Here is a 20,508-nt window from a genome sequence, read left to right on the forward strand (position 1 = left end):
TTGACAACATTTGCCAATAAATTTTTCTAGGAGACCTTTTTTGTCTTGGTTTTTTTTGGGATTTACAACCTTTTTGGGATGTGACCAGCACATAAAGTGTCCGTAAACACTTTCATAGATGCAGGAGCTTTCTGCCGGGTCCAGGAGATTTTCCTCCCCATCCAAGACTAGAGGAGGTCTCTTCTATGTTCAGGAGAATCCCGAAAGTTCTGGGAGAACCCGCTAGTAACATATTTTCTGTTGTACCCAAAACCTGACCTGCTGGGCCCAAGGGGAAGATCTTGGAAACTATCTGACCTATTAGTACATGTGTATTTCACGTTGTCCAAATCTCTAAAAGAAAATCTATTTTTATTTCCAAAAGCAACCAATTACAGTTTCAATGAAATTTCCAATTTTGCTTTTAAAAAATGAAAGCCGAGCTGTGATTGGTTGTTTAAACTTGATTAGTTTTAGGCAGTTTTCTGAAAATCTGCTTTTCCCAATTGTCCTTTGTATCTGGAGGTTGGCACCTTTGTTTAGAGAGACCCTTTAATTGCATTCATAAAGGTGTCTTCATGGCGGCAATAGCTTGCAGGCCTGTGCACGCCGCCGCGCCTGGAATGCAGGAGATCTCTGGATTTCTTCTGTTTGTTTTATTACTGTTCTTACTTTGGATGAGAAGTTAGGAATTTCTAGTGTACATTTTGTCACACAGCTAGGATTTGTATTGTGGTTTAGGGCATGTTTATTTTTGTAATTATGTTTTTGGGGGTTTTATTGTTGTGTTTTTGTTGTACTGTTGACTATTTTAAACTCTACTAATTACCCGTGTCTCCCATACTTGTAGCTGCATACAGGATTACCAACCACACAGGGTATTTTTTTGAAACCCAATTGTAAAACTTTTTTTTTTATTTTTTCCTTTAATTTTTTTAACATTCTGTGTGGAGTAACATGAATATAGATTTGTATCAGCTTATTATAAGATTTGAAAATGAAAACCGTATAGAGCTGGATACTCCCATGCTGGGTATTTATGGCATATTTTGTGGATTGATGCATTTACCAGCCCTCTATACACTATGGGTCTTGACTGAGCCTCCCTGTTGGCCAAACCTTAGGACTCCCATAGTAGAAGGTCAACAGAACAGTCAATGGTCGGCCATCTTTCCACCGATTGCAGACATGACGCAGGGCTTGGGCAACCTAATTGTCAAATAGATGCAGGTTCCAGAGACTTTACCAACATCTAGTTGATGAGGGGTCTTATACTACCAAAGCTCAGTGGGGGGGGCATTTATCGGGGCTTCTATGCCAGAAAACTGGCTTAGAAGCCCTGAAATAATGGTAATTGCTGGCAAACCAACAACAGTTGCAATTATTTCCCCCTTCATGCCATCTCCACACCAAGGGGTTTAAGGAGGGGCATGTAGGGGGGGCACAGTGTGTGGCATGGAGCGTGTTAGCCCCGCCTCTGCGCACTCTCTACAATTAGCGACTGTTCAAACTGATTGGCCGCTAACTAATTCTATGCCGTGTAGTATTTGGTATACAGATATATGCTGCCCAGCCGGTCGGCAGATAATGCAAATGGCTCCAGGTGTCTGAGGGGTGGGGACTTATAGGTACAAATCTGTCCATTATACTTTTTACATATTATTTTTTATCATTTTCAGTGGTCAGTACCAAAATTAATACTCTAAGTAATTATAACAAACTTTGTAATATATCTTATAAGAGGAAATGGCTTTCCCTCCCTTCCCCGTTTCCTCACTCATGGTCCCTTCAATTCCTGATCGGAGGCAGAAGATCACTAAATTGTAAGATAACAGATAAGATCTATGGAGAGGGGAAGGGGCAGCAGGATCTGGATCACTGGAGTTAGCCCCCCCCCCCTCAATGCTATAGACTACTGATTTCTGCCAGGCTTCTTGAAGGTTGAAGTACGTTTTAATATTGTTCCATCTATAAGGTATGTCTCTATTACATATATATTTTTACCCTAATTGTACAAAACGTTCTCTTTTGCAGCTTCTTTCTTTGGGGAAAGTTACGTGGAACTGAAAAAAGTAGAATCCTTCTCCAAGTCATCACTTCAGTTACGCTTTCGGACCAGTAAAGAAAATGGCTTACTGATTTTGGCAGCTGGGAAACAGGACTATTACTTGGTGGAGTTGCGCTCTGGACATGTACATGTAAGATAAAGCCCTTTAGTATTGCGTACTTCTGTTTTTTTTATTTCTTTGTATATGAGCAGTATAGTCTCTCTGGGACCCATTTACACTAGGATTGAGAATTCCAATGGGCTACATTGATCTGGAGAGTGTAGAGTACAAAGGTGTTGTAGACTAGAGATGAGCGAGTATACTCGTCCGAGCTTGATGCTCGTTCGAGTATTAAGGTACTCGAGACGGCTCGTTGCTCGGACGAGTATTTCCCCTGCTCGAGATCGAGCATTTAATTAAAAAAACACAGTGAAGAACAATGAAGAATAGAATAAAAACAGTGAACACAGTGAACACAGGATCATTTAAGTGAAAAACACAGTGAAGAACACAGTGAAGAATAGATTACAGATGTTCGGCACATCTGCTTACTTGTCGGAAGATACGCGCGGAACGGTGCGAACAAAATAGTATGTGAAGAACAATATATATGTGTGAAGAACACGGTGAGCAGCACAGAGACATGGGGCAGCGGCAGCACGGAGACATCGAGGGGCACGGGGAGACATCGAGGGGCACGGGGAGACATCGAGGGGCACGGAGACATCGAGGGGCACGGAGACATCGAGGGGCACGGAGACATCGAGGGGCACGGAGACATCGAGGGGCACGGGGAGACATCGAGGGGCACGGGGAGACATCGAGGGGCACGGAGACATCGAGGGGCACGGAGACATCGAGGGGCACGGAGACATCGAGGGGCACGGAGACATCGAGGGGCACGGAGACATCGAGGGGCACGGAGACATCGAGGGGCACGGAGACATCGAGGGGCACGGGGAGACATCGAGGGGCACGGGGAGACATCGAGGGGCACGGGGAGACATCGAGGGGCACGGGGAGACATCGAGGGGCACGGGGAGACATCGAGGGGCACGGAGACATCGAGGGGCACGGAGACATCGAGGGGCACGGAGACATCGAGGGGCACGGAGACATCGGGGAGACTTCAGTGGAAGAAGAGCAGCGGATCCCGGGACAGCGTATCTCCCGACAAGTAAGCAGATGTGCAGAACATCTGCAATCTATTCTTCACTGTGTTTTTCACTTAAATGATCCTGTGGTCACTGTGTTCACTGTTTTTATTCTATTCTTCACTGTTCTTCACATCTGTTAACTTGTCGGGAGATAATATACGCGCGGAACAGTGAAGAATAGATTGCAGATGTTTGCATACATCTGCTAACTTATCAGAAGACATTCTTTTTCAATTAATTAACACATTTTATTCCCGAACCATGGTCCCTTTGAAAAATGCTCGAGTCTCCCATTGACTTCAATGGGGCTCGTTATTCGAGACGAGCACTCGAGCATCTGGAAAAGTTCGTCTCGAATAACGAGCACTCGAGCATTTTAGTGCTCGCTCATCTCTATTGTAGACCCTATTGGGGCTCATTTACTTGGGGTCCGCGGACCGCATTTTCTTCGGGTTTCCCGATGATTTCCGTGTTGCACCGCATTTAACAGGGTTTTTTGGCGCACGCGATCGGAATTTGGTGCATCGGTACCGGTTTTCACGTGACACAAATCGTGGGGCGGGCTGTCGGACGATCTGATGGATACGGACAACGCATGGGATTTAACATCGCAAATTGTGTCGCAAGACATGCACTCACATACACCGTGAAGAAGTAGGTGAACTCCGTCGGACCTCAGCGGGGAAGCGACACATGCAGGATATCGGGCGCACGATGTTGGTGAATCGCGCCGGACTTCATCTTCGTTGGACCGCCCGGATCGGGGATCGCGACAGGGCCGGATAAGTAAATGTTCCCCAGTGACTCTATGTCAGATAATGCCCTCAAGTTTACCAGAATAAAACTCCTATGTAGTTGAGATATAACACTTATTTATCACCATATGAGGTGAGCAGTAGGAAACCTAAATACAGTGTCTATTTTTGTCTCCCATGAACACTTGTTCATCGTCTGGTTCATCTGTGTGTATTGTGTTTATTTTCTATTGTCTACAAGGCCTGAATCACTTGTACAATAAATTAAGTTGGATCGTATCATATCGTAATAAGGACAAATAGGGCATAACATGCTTTGCGCATATCTGTACTTTTTTGTAATTTTTTGTTTGAATTTTTTTTTTGTTCTTTTAGGCCAAGCTGAGACTTGGAAATAATGAAAAAGTACTTGTCCTCGATCAAGGACCTCGTTTAGATGACACGGAATGGCATTTGGTTAAAATGGACTTTGAAAATGCAGAAGTAACGCTCACAGTTGATAAAAATGTTAAATCTACGGTTATAGATACTGGGACGGAGAATAAATTCCACGTTGAACATGGCCTCTATGTTGGTGGACTTGGAAACCTTAAAGCATCATATGTGAAAGACAGGCATGAATATTTTAGAGGTTGTCTGGAGGACGTTGTGTTCAATGACTATGAATTGCTTTCTTCCCTAAGACCATACCCAGGTCAGAAAAGTGTTCATGAAGTCTCACTAGGATGTAGTGATGAGTTTTTTATAAGTGAAGATGACCCCATCAGTTTGTTCAGCTCAAAGTCCTTCTTGGCTTTTCCTCGTTGGACCATTGCAGAAGATGCTGTTTGGGAATGTTTGGTACAAGTAACGGTTGGAAGAGGCTTACTACTTTATCACTCGGGAAAGGCTGATGATTTCATTTCCCTAGAAATAGTAGATTGGGTTTTAAGAGCCAGTATCGGGAAAGGCGAAAATATAGTCCATTTGGATTCTTCAAACGCCCTCAGTGAAAATAAATGGCATTACATAAAACTTACAATAACCTCAAGACATCTTCATCTGACTGTAAATGATAAAACTGAGAAGACTTTACTAAGCTTCCGTATTAAAGCACATGGTTCTTTGTATGTAGGTGGCATAGATGATGGCACTCGAGACCATGTAAGGAAGTTGGGTTTAGCAACGCTTTCTGGGAAGCATAACAGAGGTGGATCGTTTAAAGGATGTATTAAAAACCTAAAGGTGAACTCTGTAAAGTTTGGATTAAAGAATGCATTAGCTACCAAAGATGTATCCCCTGGTTGTAAAATGGAGGTGGCTTTGAGCACTCTTCCAACGTTACAGCCAAAAACATCACAAGTCTTCTCGGTAGCACCTACAACTTTAATGGTTACTACGATGGCAACCAAAAGTAATCAAAAAAATAATTTCCTTGTTCTTAATAATTTGGTGGTAGCAGAAGGAAGCAAAGCCGCCTTACAATCTAAACATATCAAAATAAATTTGGATTACAAAAAGCTGGGTCTTCGGCAGTCACAAATTTCATTCAAGGTTGTTGAGTTTCCTTCGCATGGACAATTGAAAATAGATGTTTCTTTACAACAAGACAAGGCAACTTTTTCTATGCTTGACCTCTGGCATGGACGAATTACGTACCTTCATGATGGTTCTGAAGGAACAAGTGATCACTTTATATTTTCTGTTACTGCATCTAGCAAGAATGAGATGCCCTCATATCTAAAAGGAGAAGAGCTTCATGTATTCAACATCACGGTGACACCGTCTAACGATCCCCCAGAACTGTCTCTTCCGGAAGGAAACTTATTCACACTACTTGAAAATTCCAAAAAACGTCTTACAGGTAATCTAATAAAAATTTCCGATGTAGACACGGAACCACAAAATTTAAATCTAGTAGTACTTGGGAACCTCAATGTAGATGCTGGGTATCTCGAAAACATCAAAGACCCTGATAAAGCTCTCACCACTTTTCCTTATTCTGAATTACTTGAAGGGAATATTTTTTACGTCCACCATGGGGTGAAGAATGCACGGCTGGTGCTGAGGGTTAGTGATGGTGATAGAGTAAGTAACACTGTTGTGTTGAGAATTTTGGCCGTTCCTTTAGAATATAAAATTGTGAACAACACGGGGATTGAAGTCATACAAGGATTAAGTGTTTTCCTTAGGAACAGCAATTTAGCAGTGGAAACAAATGCAATAAACCAAGACCTGGAAATACGGTATGACATTACGGAGACACCAAAGTTTGGCAATATCCAAAGGAAAGGTTCTGGAAATGAATGGAAGCCAGTGGCCTCATTTGCTCAAAGATCTCTTGAGCGAGACCGGATCCGATACCTTAATACCTTCAAAGAAATTCAAGAGACAGATGTGATGGACAGCTTTAAATTTAAAGTCTCCATAGCAAATCGTTCCAGTGAAGAACTGCTGGTTCCAATTAAAATCCAATGGCTTCGATACGTAATGAAAACAAATTTTCCTTTAAATGTTGAGAATACCAAAAAGGTAATGTTCGGGAATGTTAACTTGCATGCTACAGTGGAAGGAGTCAAAGTGGATGACCCCATTTATTATAAGTTACAGACTTTGCCCAGCAAAGGAACAATTATGAACAAAAACAACATTTTAAGCAAAGGGGACATGTTCAGCCAAACCGATATAATAGAAGGAAACCTTGGGTATGTATTAAGCAAACAACCTCATGAAGATTCCCGGGATTCCTTTGAGTTTTCACTGTTCACAAAATATGCAGAGTCCAAGTCGTTTACTTTTACCATTAACATCAAAGCAGACTTGAACAGTATTATCTTGACTAATAAAGGCTTGTCATTAGCCGAGGGGGAGACAAGACTTATAACCAAGGAGGAACTCTTTGTACAGACTTTAGGTAATAGAACTTTTTCTTTCAAGGTTGTGAAAAGTCCTCTCCATGGAAAACTAAAGCGCATTAATTTTTCCGATTCTCTTGTAAGCAATGATAACATAACCACCTTCTCTAGCCAAGATATTTTAGGCGAACGTCTTATGTATGTTCATGATGATTCCGAAACGGTGTCTGATGCCTTTGTTGTTCTTGCATCTTCTGTGGAGCCTGACAATGTTGATGCTAACACAACCCCCGTGGAGACAGAATTTGCTTTTAACTTATCCATAGAGCTGAAGAATGACGAGAAACCAGTGCGTGTAGTTGACAAGCTATTTCATGTTGTTAGGAACGGTAAAAAGTTATTAACTTCGGAGGACTTGTGCTACCATGACCCCGACACAGATTACGAAGATGGGCAACTGCTCTACACCAGGAGAGGCATTCCCAATGGAGATCTTGTTTCTTCTAATGATACTTCAAAAAAGCTTTACCAGTTCACCCAGGCCGATTTAGAAAATAACCGCGTCCTCTATCTACACCATGGAGCGGACTACGGCCGCTTTGTCTTGTTTGTTACAGATGGAAAACATTATACATCTTCACTTTTGGAAGTCACTGCCTCTGAGCCCTACATCCAGATAGTCAACAACACTGGACTGTTGGTGCAAAAAGGAAAGGAGAACTTATTAACCACCAACAACTTTACCATTGCCACTAATATGTTCATTGAAAGTGATGGTGACATTGTGTATTACATTTCATCTCCACCAAAACATGGAAAAATTTACGTCCAAAAATCGATGAAGGAATCCTTTACGCACCGAGATTTGAAGAATGGCCATGTGATTTACAGACACGACGACGGAAATCATCTTGTAGATACGTTCAACATCACGGTAAAAATCGGCACAAAGGAGCTGGAGGTCAACGTTAAAGTTCGGGTCTATTTGGAAAGTCATCAGAAACTTCCAACGGTAAAGACTCTTGAAAATCTTGTAGTAGAAGAAGGAAAGCCGGTCAAAATAGACAAAGAGAAGCTGAAGGTGAGCAGTCTACAACATTTTGCTGTTTTGTAGTATTGAATATCGGGCCTTAAGTTAATGTGAAAACCAAAAAAAATGCAATATATTAGAAACATTATAATACATGCCTTTACTTGTGATCAGGGGTATACCTTATTGTTTTAAGGGCCTTTGTGCAAAAGCCCTGCTTTCCTGTTACCACATACATTATGTTCATGATTGCTCCCCACCTATTCAAGGGAACCTGTCACCAGGGACCTCATTTTCACTAAAGACAGTTTGCAGAAGCCCTTCACACCTGCAGTGAAAATCTGCCTTTCCTGAGCATTTGCATTACAATATAATTGTGTGTCATAATTTACCTTGCTCCCTGACAAAATCCTGGGGTAGTCACAGGGGCTGGACTTTGGTTTGGATGCATTTCAAAAAACAACATGTGACTTCTCTGTGTTACTCACTCCTCAGAGCTTGGCCCCCACCTTAGTGCTCCTGTCTAGCTCCACCTCCTGCTTCTTCCCATAGGTCACAGCCTGGTCAACCTGACATCAATGGGGGAGGGACAAGCTGTACAGGAGCACAAACATGGAGACAGCCTGCAGCTCAAACAGGTCACATGTTGTTTTTTGAAATGCCTTTCAAACCAAAGCCCAACCCCTTGTGACTACCCCAGGATTTTGTCAGGATGCAAGAGTAAGTTATAACACACAATTATATTGTAATGAAAATGCTTATAAAAGGCATATTTGCACTGCAGGTGTTAGGGGCTTTTGCAATCTGTCTTTAGTGAAAATGAGGTCCCTGGTGACAGGTTCCCTTTTAAGAATAGTAGCCCCAATAGTTATAAGTGACTCTATGTTGGCTGTTAATACATTCCCACAGGTAGTAGTGTCCCTATCTGTCATTTATCATAGGTAAAATTGCTCCTGCTTTTAACAGTGTCACTTTTTAGTAATTGGGCCGCCATGGACAACCCCCTTGGTTATGAAGCCTAGTAGTATTTTGTCAATGTGCAGAATACCAGAAGATCTATCTTGGTATTGAGTCCATCTGCTTATTTACTCTCATTTCAGGTTGTCCATGAAGATAACACACCCAGCGAGATTGTGTTCAGTGTAGTGACACATCCATCCCATGGATTCCTCCGTAGATTTGAATCTACCAAAGGCTATTTTCCTGATGATCCAAAATCCATTACAACATTTACACAGCAGGACATCAACCAAGGAAACATTCAGTACGTGCAGACTGCGGCCGGCCAAGTACAGGACAACTTCACATTAGACGTCACAAATGGTGTTCGAGAGATCAGTGCGATGACCATGTCTATCGATATCATTCCAATCCTTATTCCCCTGGAGATCCAGAACATTACTGTGAGGGAAGGAGCATCCAAAGCCTTGACCCAGGATTACCTGCGCGTCCCAAACAAACACTTCCAAGATCTCAATTTTCAGTTTGTTCTTCTGGATGAACCCAAAAATGGCTATGTGGAAAACACAAGGTTCCCCGGGGTAAAGCTTTCAAGATTTACCAAGAAACAGGTAAACCACAAACTGCATTTATTATTTCATGTATGAGTAATGAGGAATGGGGTCACTAATACAGGTAGTAAGATGAGAAGTGGAGAGGAGCTGGGATATGACTTTATAATGCAGTCAATAGTTTGAGATCAAACAGCTAAAGTGGGGGAGAAAGGTTTTTCTGTTGATTAAATCTGTTCCCAAACCTGCCCATAGGGTGTTTGGTCATTAAAAAACCAGCATCAGAATCAACCCTGATAAACCAGGGACATTACTCATAGATCCAGGCACCGGGACTGTGGTCATCTTATATTTGTTATCCGTGGCCTCCTTCTTTCTAAAATCAACTTTTATGCTTATGAGGCAGGAAGACTAAGTACATGTTAACCAAACCCCTCCACTCAGCAGATTCCCGAGCTGTTACACTGAGGAGCATATTCCCCTCCCATTGTGTTCTAACTGCTACCTAGCTTACAGGAAGTGCAGGCGAAGGGTGAGACTGAGACATGCTGCTGCAGCATGGGCTTCTGTAACACACCCATAGCCTTTGTAGCTCATTAGTATAATTTTAAATGTTGATTTTTGAAGGAAGAAGGCCATATAAGAAGATAACTACAGTCAAGTGTCCCTGGTTTATCATGCTTTATCTTGATGGGAGATTTTAAGGCCAGCTTTGAGAGTTTTAATGTAGATTGCAGATCCGTGAAAGAGAAGGGAGACATTGTGGGGGATAATTGTGCGGGACAGAGCCTTAAATCAAGATGAGCTGTACCATATAAAATAGGTTGGAGACATATATATATTGGGGCACATTTACTAAGGGTCCGAACGGCGCACTTTCATCGGGTTTCCCGAATATTACCGTTTTGCGCCGAATTGCCCTGGGTTTTTGGCGCACGCGATCGGATTGTGGCACATCGGCGCTGGCTTGCATGCAACAGAAATCGGGGGGGGGGGGGCATAGGACAACCCGACGGATTCGGACAAACTGCAGAATTTAAAAAAGGATTTGTGTCGCAAGATCAAGCACTCACATGCACCAGGAAGAAGCAGGTGAACTCCAGTAGAGCTCGGCGCAGTCGCGACGGATGCAGGAACTCCGGCGCACAAGGTTAGTGAATCGGGTAAGTAAATGTGCCCCATTCTCTTTGCTTTTAGTAAATTTGAATGTTAATGTTTTGATGTTATGTAATGTATATTTCCCATCCAAGGTGGAACAAGAACTGATTTATTATGTCCACGACGACAGCGAGACCTCGCAGGACAACTTTACCATCATTGTGAATAGTACTGAGCTCTCCAAGGAGAGTCTCCCACAGTCTGTGTATGTCACCATCGCTCCTGTGAATGATGAGTTCCCAGTTATAACCGTTAATAAGATTTTCCGGGTAAGAATAGTTTTGTTTTTATTTTTTATAAAACATGATGTGCCTGTTTATGCCAGGGAAAAGCCCTGCAAAGTCTGTATGGGGTAAAGGGGCACTGAGAGTCATACCAGTCATAGTCTAGAATCCTCAAACAAGTCAAGAAATGTCCAGTCCTGTTCTATTCTGCCTGACGTTACTGATAACACAGAACATCAGTGTATGTTTAGATTAAGGTGTACCTAACCTTTGTACAACCTTGACATAAATCAATACTATAATGTGTATACTGTATATTTATGTAATAACATGATTTGTGGACCTTATATGACTTAGGCCCCATTCACATGACCGCATGGGGGATGGTGATACAGCCACACAAATTGCAACAGTATCATGGACCCCATTGAGGTCTATGGCATCCGGTCTCGGTGCTGTGAGCACACAATGTGGGTCATTTATCTGATGTCTGTTTGTTTTGCCTTATTTTTGTCTTTTTTCCGTCTAGTTCTTTGGTAATTTAAATCTAATTTTTTTTCCTTGCGTTAAATGGGGTTTTTCTTTCCGAGCTCTTGTTGAGACTTTTGTTATAAATGTCTCAAAAATGTCACTTATTTCCATTTTTCGAGGTTTTCCTTGAGTACGGTTTTTGCGGAAAAAAAATGACGCAAATGTTAGACAATTTGAATTGATTAATGTCATTTGCGACATTTAGCACATCTGGAAAAGAATATAAATGTGTCCTACTGATGAAAAACATGTCCGGCGGACATTTAAAATTTTCCCAAAAAGGCGCAAAAGTTGCAATACGCCAAAAAATGTCTAAAAAAAAGAAATAAAAATAAATGACCCTCCCTCCCCAAATGTTTTACTGTACCGTGACCGAGCCGGGTGGTCGCACTGGAAAATATAGGAAATATCCTTTATTTTGCCGTCTTTATTGTATGGTCGCTCAGCTGTCAATGGAGATGGGAGGCGCGAGGAGCGCTCATTCCCCGCCCTTCCTCACCTGTCCATGTGCTACACCCAGGTTACAGCTGGGTGCACATGAGGCCTTATAACTTGAATTTTTAGCAATTTTTTACCATTGTAGGCTCTAGATCCATTTCTAAGTTATCTTTCAGCTGGTTGCTGGAGACTAGATGCTATGATGTCTCCCATACACTGCACTACAAGCATGTAGAGGAGAATCTGCTCCGTAACTCCCTCAGAACCATCAGCTGGATCATGTAGGACATTATAGAGAAGTACTGACCTGCACTGATGGGACTAAATCAGACCTCTATGTAATCTAATAGATTTTAAGTCTCAACCCTGATTTATCTCTGATTTTAGAATACCTTATATACTCGAGTATAAGCCTAGTTTTTCAACACAAAACTTGTGCTCAAAAAACCCTAACTCGGCTTATACTCGAGTCAACTAAAAAAAATAAAGTCAAAACTCACCTTTCTGACATCAGCTGTAGGTCCTCTTCTGTCTGAGACAGTCTGAGACAGAAGAGGACCTATGGGGGACGTCGTAAAGATGAGTACAGTGTTATTTTTGTTTTCCTACTACAGGGGCTGGGCAGGCTGTATGCTTCAGGGGTTGGGCAGGCTGTATGCTCCAGGGGTTGGGCAGGCTGTATGCTCCAGGGGTTGGGCAGGCTGTATGCTCCAGGGGTTGGGCAGGCTGTATGCTCCAGGGGCTGGGCAGGCTGTATGCTCCAGGGGCTGGGCAGGCTGTATGCTCCAGGGGCTGGGCAGGCTGTATGCTCCAGGGGCTGGCAGACTATATACTGGGAGGCCGTAACCAATGCATTTCCCACCCTCGGCTTATACTCAAGTCAATAGGTTTTCCCAGTTTTTTGTGTTGAAATTAGGGGTTTCGGCTTATACTCGGGTCGGCTTATACTCGAGTATATACGGGTATGTATTCGTTATTTTACAAGTAGTATATTAGGATGATTTCTTTATACAAAGTTTGTTAAAAAATTAGTGACAATTTAATAATTATACAGGATAATTAATAATAGTGACTGAGTGGTAGTGAGAAATGTGTATTCTGTCTTCTAGGTGTGGGTTGGCTCTGTAACTGAAGTAACCACCAATGATCTGTCTGCTGATGACAAGGACTCCTCCCCTGAGGAACTTGTGTTCTCTATTACACCACCAAGCAATGGTCATCTAGCTCTCAAGACCCATCCTGACAAAAGCATTCTGAATTTTACTCAGCATCACATAAATGAGGGTCACTTGGTGTTTGTTCACACTGGTAAGTCATGATGACATTCACTGTCCATTTGACAATATTAACCTCTCCATAGGGTACAAGTCTCTCCCATAGACCTCAGTGAGTTTCCTCTTGAATAGATCTGCCTCTGGTCCATGTGGCTGCTGTAAAAGCTGTTGACAATGGCTCATGCGGAAGGAACAGCCTCCTAATCAGATCCGAAAATTTTAATTGCAAAAAAAATATATGTTTGTTGAATGGTTTTAATTACAGTCTTTTAAGGGATTTCTTGTATGTATCCAAAAGAAAGTGGTATGAACTAGTAAAGAATTTGTGTCTTCTATGGAACATTCACCGGTATTTGGCTTCTTCTTTTACAGGAACCTAGGCTACACCCAGTGGCATAATTAGGAGAGACCGGGCCCCCTAGCAGGCTTCTGCGTGGGGCCCCCCTTCCCACTTCAAAAATATACATATTAGTATACTCACACGTGCGAGTTACAATCACATATAAATACACTCGTGCATATACACATACATACAATCAGTGCCATATGCAACATACTCACATACAGTGTATACAGACACCATATATACATCAGGTCGGATGACAGGGCCCCCTGACACTGCGGGCCCCATAGCGGCTGCTACCGCTGTAGTTACGCCCCTGGCTACACCCAGCCAGGGACCCGTGCATAGCCTATGTTCAGGTGGTGGTGTGAGCACTTCTCACCCCTCCCTTCTCCATAGGGAGGCATGCTGCCGTCCATAGGTACATGTGTTCTCACCGTACCGTGCTGTACACAATGCACACCTATGGCAGCCGTATGCTAGCTGCCATTCTTGGAGCTACCATACAGTCGCCATATACATTTGTATGAAAGGAGCCTTATGTGGAATACTGATAGCTGTGTTCAGCCTCTGCCCTAAAGTAGGGTGGTGGGCCCCATCTCACAGAATTGAAGCATAGTTTTCTATGATGTTGTAAATGTCCACCTCCCCTTGGGTCTATGTCCCATATTGGAAACTAGATTACATTATAGGACATTGTTCTACAAGGAGGCAGTGACGCACGTTAACATGGTTGACTGTGATGCTTTAAGTCTTGGATCTTCGCAGTGTCCAACTATGGGAAATATGGCCGACATACATTTTGTATTTGATTGACAGAACTTGGTCGAGTGAAACCATCCTTTAAGATAAACATTGGTCATTCGTGAACGTTTCAAAAACGATCCAAAAAAACGAGGTAGAAAATATTGGACATTTTATTAAAAAGCTGCTGACTTAGAAGAAATTTGTTTAGTGACTAATTAGATACTATTTATCTTAATCAATGCTTTATTTCTGTAGGTGCAATGTCTGGAGGTTTCAACTTCCAGGTTACAGACGGTCTGAACTTTGCTCCGAGACAAATTTTCAGCATCACGGCAAGGACACTGGTCATCAACATGGAAGTGAATAAAGGGCTGGGTGTTTTTCCAGGTATGAAGTGGTTCTCTGCTAATATTATATCTCACATAAGAACGCCCCTTTGTAAAACTTTTCAGTCCCCCTGCTCTATAACATGCCAACAAATTGGAGGAGATTTATTTACCCTGTCCGAGGACTTCACCGAAAGCGCATTGTCCATGTATAATGCACTGTGCCGCGATTCACTAAGATCATGCGCCCGATATCCTGCATGTGTCGTTTCCCTGCTCAGGTCCGCCATAGCTCACCTTCTTCTTCGACACAATCCCAGCGCAAACCCCCTGTTGAATACCTGTCAAAGCTGCGCAAATCCCGAAACTGGTTAGCAGCCCACTTGAAAGTGCAAACCACAACCCTTAGTAAATAAGCCCCATTGTGTTCAAACAGCTCTGCTGCATCTGCTCTATAACATGCTGCCAACAAATACATGGATTCCCTGTATCTATGTAGCCTGCAATAGTCTGCTTACATTTTAGAAATTAGTTGTAGCTGCTCGTTGATCATTTTTTCTTGTAGGACATACAATATGTGGGTGATAAATGGTGATTATAGAACTATATATATGATTTGCTTTTGTCATTTCTCTCTAGGAATGAGAAGACCGATATCTTCTGATGTATTAAAAGCTATAACTAACGATGAAAACAATTCTAACAATCGATCAATCACGTTTGACATCACAGTTTCTCCGAAACATGGAAGAGTCTTAAAGATTGTTCATGAAAATACTACTGAGGAGACGTCCAGCTTCACACAACAGATGGTAAATAGTAGATGGTTTATTACAATTCACTGTGGGGAACCTCTCAAGAATGAGATATGATTACCTTCCAATGGAATTGTCATCCTCAAAGGGAAAACTACTACTTGAGTAGTGGTGATTTTAACCATTTATACTTACAGGTCGGGCATTAGTAGTCTGTAACAGGATAGGTTTTCGATAGGTTCTCTCATTTTAGCAAATAAAAGTTATACAGTTTTCCAATATACTTTCTGTATTAATTCTTTGCAGTTCTTTTTTTAGATCTCCACTTTCTGTTATTCTATAGGAAGATTGTTTACTTTGAGTTAATTGAAATCTGAACCTGGTCATGTGACGTCACACAGGTGCACGGCTCCTTATACTCCTGGTCATGTGACATCACACAGGTGCACGGCTCCTTATACTCCTGGTCATGTGATGTCACACAGGTGCACGGCTCCTTATACTCCTGGTCATGTGATGTCACACAGGTGCACGGCTCCTTATACTCCTGGTCATGTGATGTCACACAGGTGCACGGCTCCTTATACTCCTGGTCATGTGATGTCACACAGGTACACGGCTCATTATATCACACAGCTCTGATTTCTCTCTGTTATAACAAGCTGTGCATCGGTGTGACATCACATGGCTAGGGCTATAACTTCCCGCCAGCTGTGTGACATCACAAGACCAGGGATATAACGAGCTGTGCACCTGTGTGACATCACATGACCAGGGATATAACAAACTGTGCACCTGTGTGACATCACATGACCAGGGATATAATGAGCTGTGCACCTGTGTGATATCACATGACAGGTTTCTTTTTGAAGCTTCCAATAGAATGACAGAAAGCCAAGAATACCATGAGGAATTGATACAGAAAGTATATTGGAAATCTGTATCATTTTTAATTACATGAACATTACATTTTATTTTAGGTTTTTTTTTTATTTTTGCAAGTTTTTCAAAATTTTTGTACAAGTACAATAAACAAAACTGAATAACAAGATTGCTGGCTATAAATCAGAAGTAGCAATTGTCTTCAAGAAGTAACAGTCAGGATACATTACATGTGGTATATTGTACAAGCTTCAAGAAGGGAAACAAGATATTGTAGCCAGTCCACCCGCTGAAACATGAATTAGCTTTGACACTTTGACCATCAGACACTCACACACACATATACCAATGTATTCATTCTCCTTCCTTATGGTAATAGACAAAAACCAGAGAGATTTATAAAGCTGTATAGAGAATCACACACCATCTGGACCAGATGCGCTCAAACTTCTGGTAGTATTCACCGTTTTGGGGGCGGTCCTGGTCCTTCCATGACATCATCACCACTTGCCGTTCATAGTATAGGGCAGTGGCGGCGAACCTATGGCATGGGTGCCAGAGGCGGCATTCCGAGCCCTTTCTGTGGGCACCTGGGCCATCACCCCAGAACACCAGACAGGAATTATACTTACTTCACTACTTGGGACTGTAGGAAGAGGGAGAATGTGTAGACAGGGCCAAATTATCTCTGAAGGACTTCCTGCCGGCCCCATGATTCTCTGTGTACAGAGGGGCACTGGAAAGAAGCTACAATGCAAATTTTCCTTCTTTCTACTGTGTTGGTGTCCGCAGGAGGCCAGTATGATTGAACATTGTTGAAGGACAGGGAGCAATATGTTACTGCTTTAATTTTTGGTTGGCATCTTGCGATAAATGAGGGTGTGCTGTTGCAGTTTGGGCACTCGGTCGCTAAAAGGTTCGCCATCACTGGTATAGGGTGAAGCTGAAAAAGATTTTATCGTAGTGGCCATTGATCACCTCGTTCATAACGCCAAGAAGACATACAAAGCGGGACATTAGGTGCGGGAATTCAAAATGCTGATTTGGGAATTCCAGCACTTCAGACCAGAAAATATGGATCTTAGGGCAAGTCCACACACAGTGCAAGAAGAAACCAGCTTCAGCCTGACAACGGAAACATAGTTCATTGGGCATTAACCCACGGGTGAAATACTTTCGGCGGAGAAATTTGGACTGGATTGGGAAGTCCCTCACACTCACCACAGATGTGAAATGGGATAATCCAACCTCCCTCCAGTCCTCATCCGACATGTCAGGGATATCACACCTCCAAAATTTGAGGGCCCTATCAAATGGTCTGTTTTATTTTGTTCCTGTAGCAGGAACAAAAACTGGGTGCGTGGCTTAGGGAGATCCGGGATGTTCATCAAAGTTTCTAGTTTGGAGAATCTCACTGCCAGGCTGAGGGAACCGAACTGGGCCCTGAAGGCATGTCGTAATTGTGTATAGTGGAAATTGGCTACATGAACATAACATAAAGAGAAAAGACCTAGTAATAGTCTCAATTATTCATAAACACTATATAAACCTATACTGTATGATTCATATGATGTTTGGTCTTGTCTTATGCAGATTGATGAGGGAGCTATCCTGTATGAGCACAGTGATACAGAGGCCTTGGTCTGGAGCATGCAGGACTCCTTCACCTTCACAGTGTCCTCTCCTCCGGCTGTTCTAGTAATGCAAGTTTTTCTTATCACAATATCCTATGAGGTCAATGATCCCAGCAGAAACACTCGCCTTATCGCCAATACAGGTAAAGACGACTTTAATCCAATGGTTTGTAGTTGCACAATTTGCTCAATGTATTTGTAATTTTGTTTCATCTCGCCTTATGACCAGGTGCCTCAGTACTAGAAGGAGGGAAAGTGCAAATAGACAAATCAAAGTTGGATGGTTCAAATCTTCTAGCGAGACTGCCCGAATCGCAACGTTCCTTCTATGAAGTCTGGTTCCAGGTGACCTCTTTGCCCAGACACGGTGTGATCGTAGTAGGAGACCGGAACATTACAAAAGAAAAACCAAACTTCTCTCAGTACATCATCAATAAATTTGGGATTACGTACGTACATAATGGAGCAGAGGCGCCCACCGATGACTTCACTTTTGCAACGTGGCTAAATTTAAAAAGTAAATCGGCAGTGAAGCCAGACATAGACGTCATAGAAGAGGTCTTCAATGTTACTGTCATTCTGGTTAATGACCAAGCTCCAGAGCTGAAGACAAAGCGACCTGGTCTGAAAGTGCTTCAAGGGAGAACGATGGCCTTGAGTCCAGAAAACCTGAACGTTGAAGATCCAGATAATCCTCCTGAAGATATAAAATACACTGTTATTAGCATGCCAAACAATGGCTACCTGGCAAAATCTGACAATCCAAATGCTTCTGTCCAGGCTTTTACCCAGGCAGATATAAATAATGGGGACTTGTGGTTTCTACAAGATGGAAGCTCAAATTCTGGAGTTTTTTATTTCAGCGTCTCTGACGGTAAACATAAACCCCTATATAAACTCTTTAACCTGGATGTGATACCTGTCTCCATCACCATGGTTAATAAAACCAGTCTGATCCTTCTACAAGGACAAACCTTTTTGACCCTCTCGAATACTAATTTGGCAGCAACAACAGATGGAAAGAGTACGGTCATCAGTTATGAGGTATCGTTGCCTCCTAGGTTTGGCATTTTCATGATTGATGGTAGTCCTGTGACAAAGTTTGACCAAGCCGATGTAGACACAGGGAAAGTAACATACCACATTGAGAACTTCACCATGTCTGAAGATACGTTTGAGATAATGATCTTCACTACAGAAACAAACCTCACTGGACATAGTGTGAACATCACAGTGGAGCCACTAGTCAAAATTGGACCTAATTTAAGAATCCCTACGGGTTTGATATATACTTTAAAGACCATGGATTTAGATGCAACTGAACTTGGAAATCTGACCAACAGTGACCCAGAATTCCAGATACTGAATCTGCCATTGTATGGAAAAATACAGAGGAAAATGCTGAAAAAAGATTCCTATGCAGAAATTGAGATGTTCAAACAAAGTGACGTTGATACAGGACAGATATCTATGTATGTAGATGTCAACATCACAGACCAGGAAATGTTGAATGATTCCTTTGTCTTTGAGCTCAGAGCACATGGGGTGCCACCCGCATTGGGATATTTCACATATTCTGTTGTTCCATACGAACCATTGATTGTAGAATCAACCACTGCTTCCGGTGGTCCTTCAGTCAGCCCCCATGCTTCCTTGAATACCACCCTGGGTTATGAGAGAAGGACAACAAATCATTGGCTAAATAGGAACCATACAGAAGTTCCTATAAAGAGGTTTGGTAACCGTAATCGTTGGGGAAACCAAAAATTCGAAGAACCTGTCACATCTGTGGTTACAGTGCCAACCACACGTTCCATTCGAGACTCTACCATTAAAGTGTTAACAGGTACTCCAAAAGCTGAACTTAGTCAAAGCAGTCCTCTCTCTATCATTATTCCACTGGTAGTTCTCGCCATCCTCCTTCTTGCTATCATCCTTATAGTCTGGTTCTTTCTCCGGAAACGGAAGGCAAAGAAGGCTCCACCACATGTTAGAAGCCATTCCTATAGCATGGTGCCTCAGGTACCCTCCCCGTATACAGAGCGTTGTGCCACTATGCCGACTGTGACAGTGACCCCTCTACAAAAAACAAATGACTACTGTTCTGTAAGCCCGTTATTGCCGTCCAAACATGACCACTTTCGTACAAACTCCGCTCCCTCTTTGGGAGTCGCCACTCAACAGAACTCTTGGCTGCAGATGGATCCTGACATGAGTGATCATTGCCGTAAGACAAATCCAACCCTCAAAAACAATCAGTACTGGGTATAGAAAGCTCAATAGTCAGTGCAGAAAACATATTTTATAAATATGTGTATTTTTGCTATTTATTGTGCCTTATTATATACTAGGAAGAAGATATGCTCGAATAGTTTCTTAAAGGCTATGGACATCTCTGGCATGTAAGAAAAGTTTTATATTTTAGAAATATTACAGTTTTTTTCGGACTATAAGGCACACCAGATTATAAGGCGCACCATCAATAAATGCCTGATAAAAAGTCTAGGTTCATATATAAGGCGCACCGGATTATAAGGCGCACCGGATTATAATGATAAATGACCAGCAGGTGGCAGACCTGTGCACAGTTCAAGGCAGCTGTTGTCTGTAAGTACGGTTCATATATAAGGCGCATTGGACTATAAGGCGCACCTTTGATTTCAGAGAAAATCAAAGGATTTTTTGTGCTTCTTATAGTCCGAAAAATATGGTAGTTGTTTCTTTGAGTTTAGGTTTTCAGACCTTTATCTTGTGGGCAGGTCCCATCCAGAAATTCATGATGATGTGTAGCCAAGATGATGCTGATTTTTATAGTTCGTGTGCACAAGCACAATTCGATATCTCTACCGCTTTCTCCATCTATAGCCCATGAGGGATTTCTT

General features: G+C 42.4%; 1 protein-coding gene across 1 annotated transcript in view; it reads left to right on the top strand.

Moving 5' to 3' along the window:
* LOC140118355 (chondroitin sulfate proteoglycan 4-like) overlaps positions 1-20,155 on the top strand; it is a 32,317-nt gene extending 12,162 nt beyond the window's left edge. The window contains exons 2-10 of the mRNA XM_072136179.1: positions 2,014-2,177; positions 4,315-7,854; positions 8,904-9,374; positions 10,565-10,741; positions 12,775-12,973; positions 14,285-14,416; positions 14,995-15,167; positions 17,586-17,769; positions 17,856-20,155. Coding sequence (XP_071992280.1) covers positions 2,014-2,177; positions 4,315-7,854; positions 8,904-9,374; positions 10,565-10,741; positions 12,775-12,973; positions 14,285-14,416; positions 14,995-15,167; positions 17,586-17,769; positions 17,856-19,897 — 7,082 coding nt within the window. The 3' untranslated portion in view covers positions 19,898-20,155. The remainder of the gene's footprint in view (positions 1-2,013; positions 2,178-4,314; positions 7,855-8,903; positions 9,375-10,564; positions 10,742-12,774; positions 12,974-14,284; positions 14,417-14,994; positions 15,168-17,585; positions 17,770-17,855) is intronic.
* Positions 20,156-20,508: the final 353 nt, after the last annotated feature.

Source organism: Engystomops pustulosus, chromosome 1, assembly GCF_040894005.1.
Source record: "Engystomops pustulosus chromosome 1, aEngPut4.maternal, whole genome shotgun sequence".
Lineage (NCBI taxonomy): Eukaryota > Metazoa > Chordata > Amphibia > Anura > Leptodactylidae > Engystomops > Engystomops pustulosus.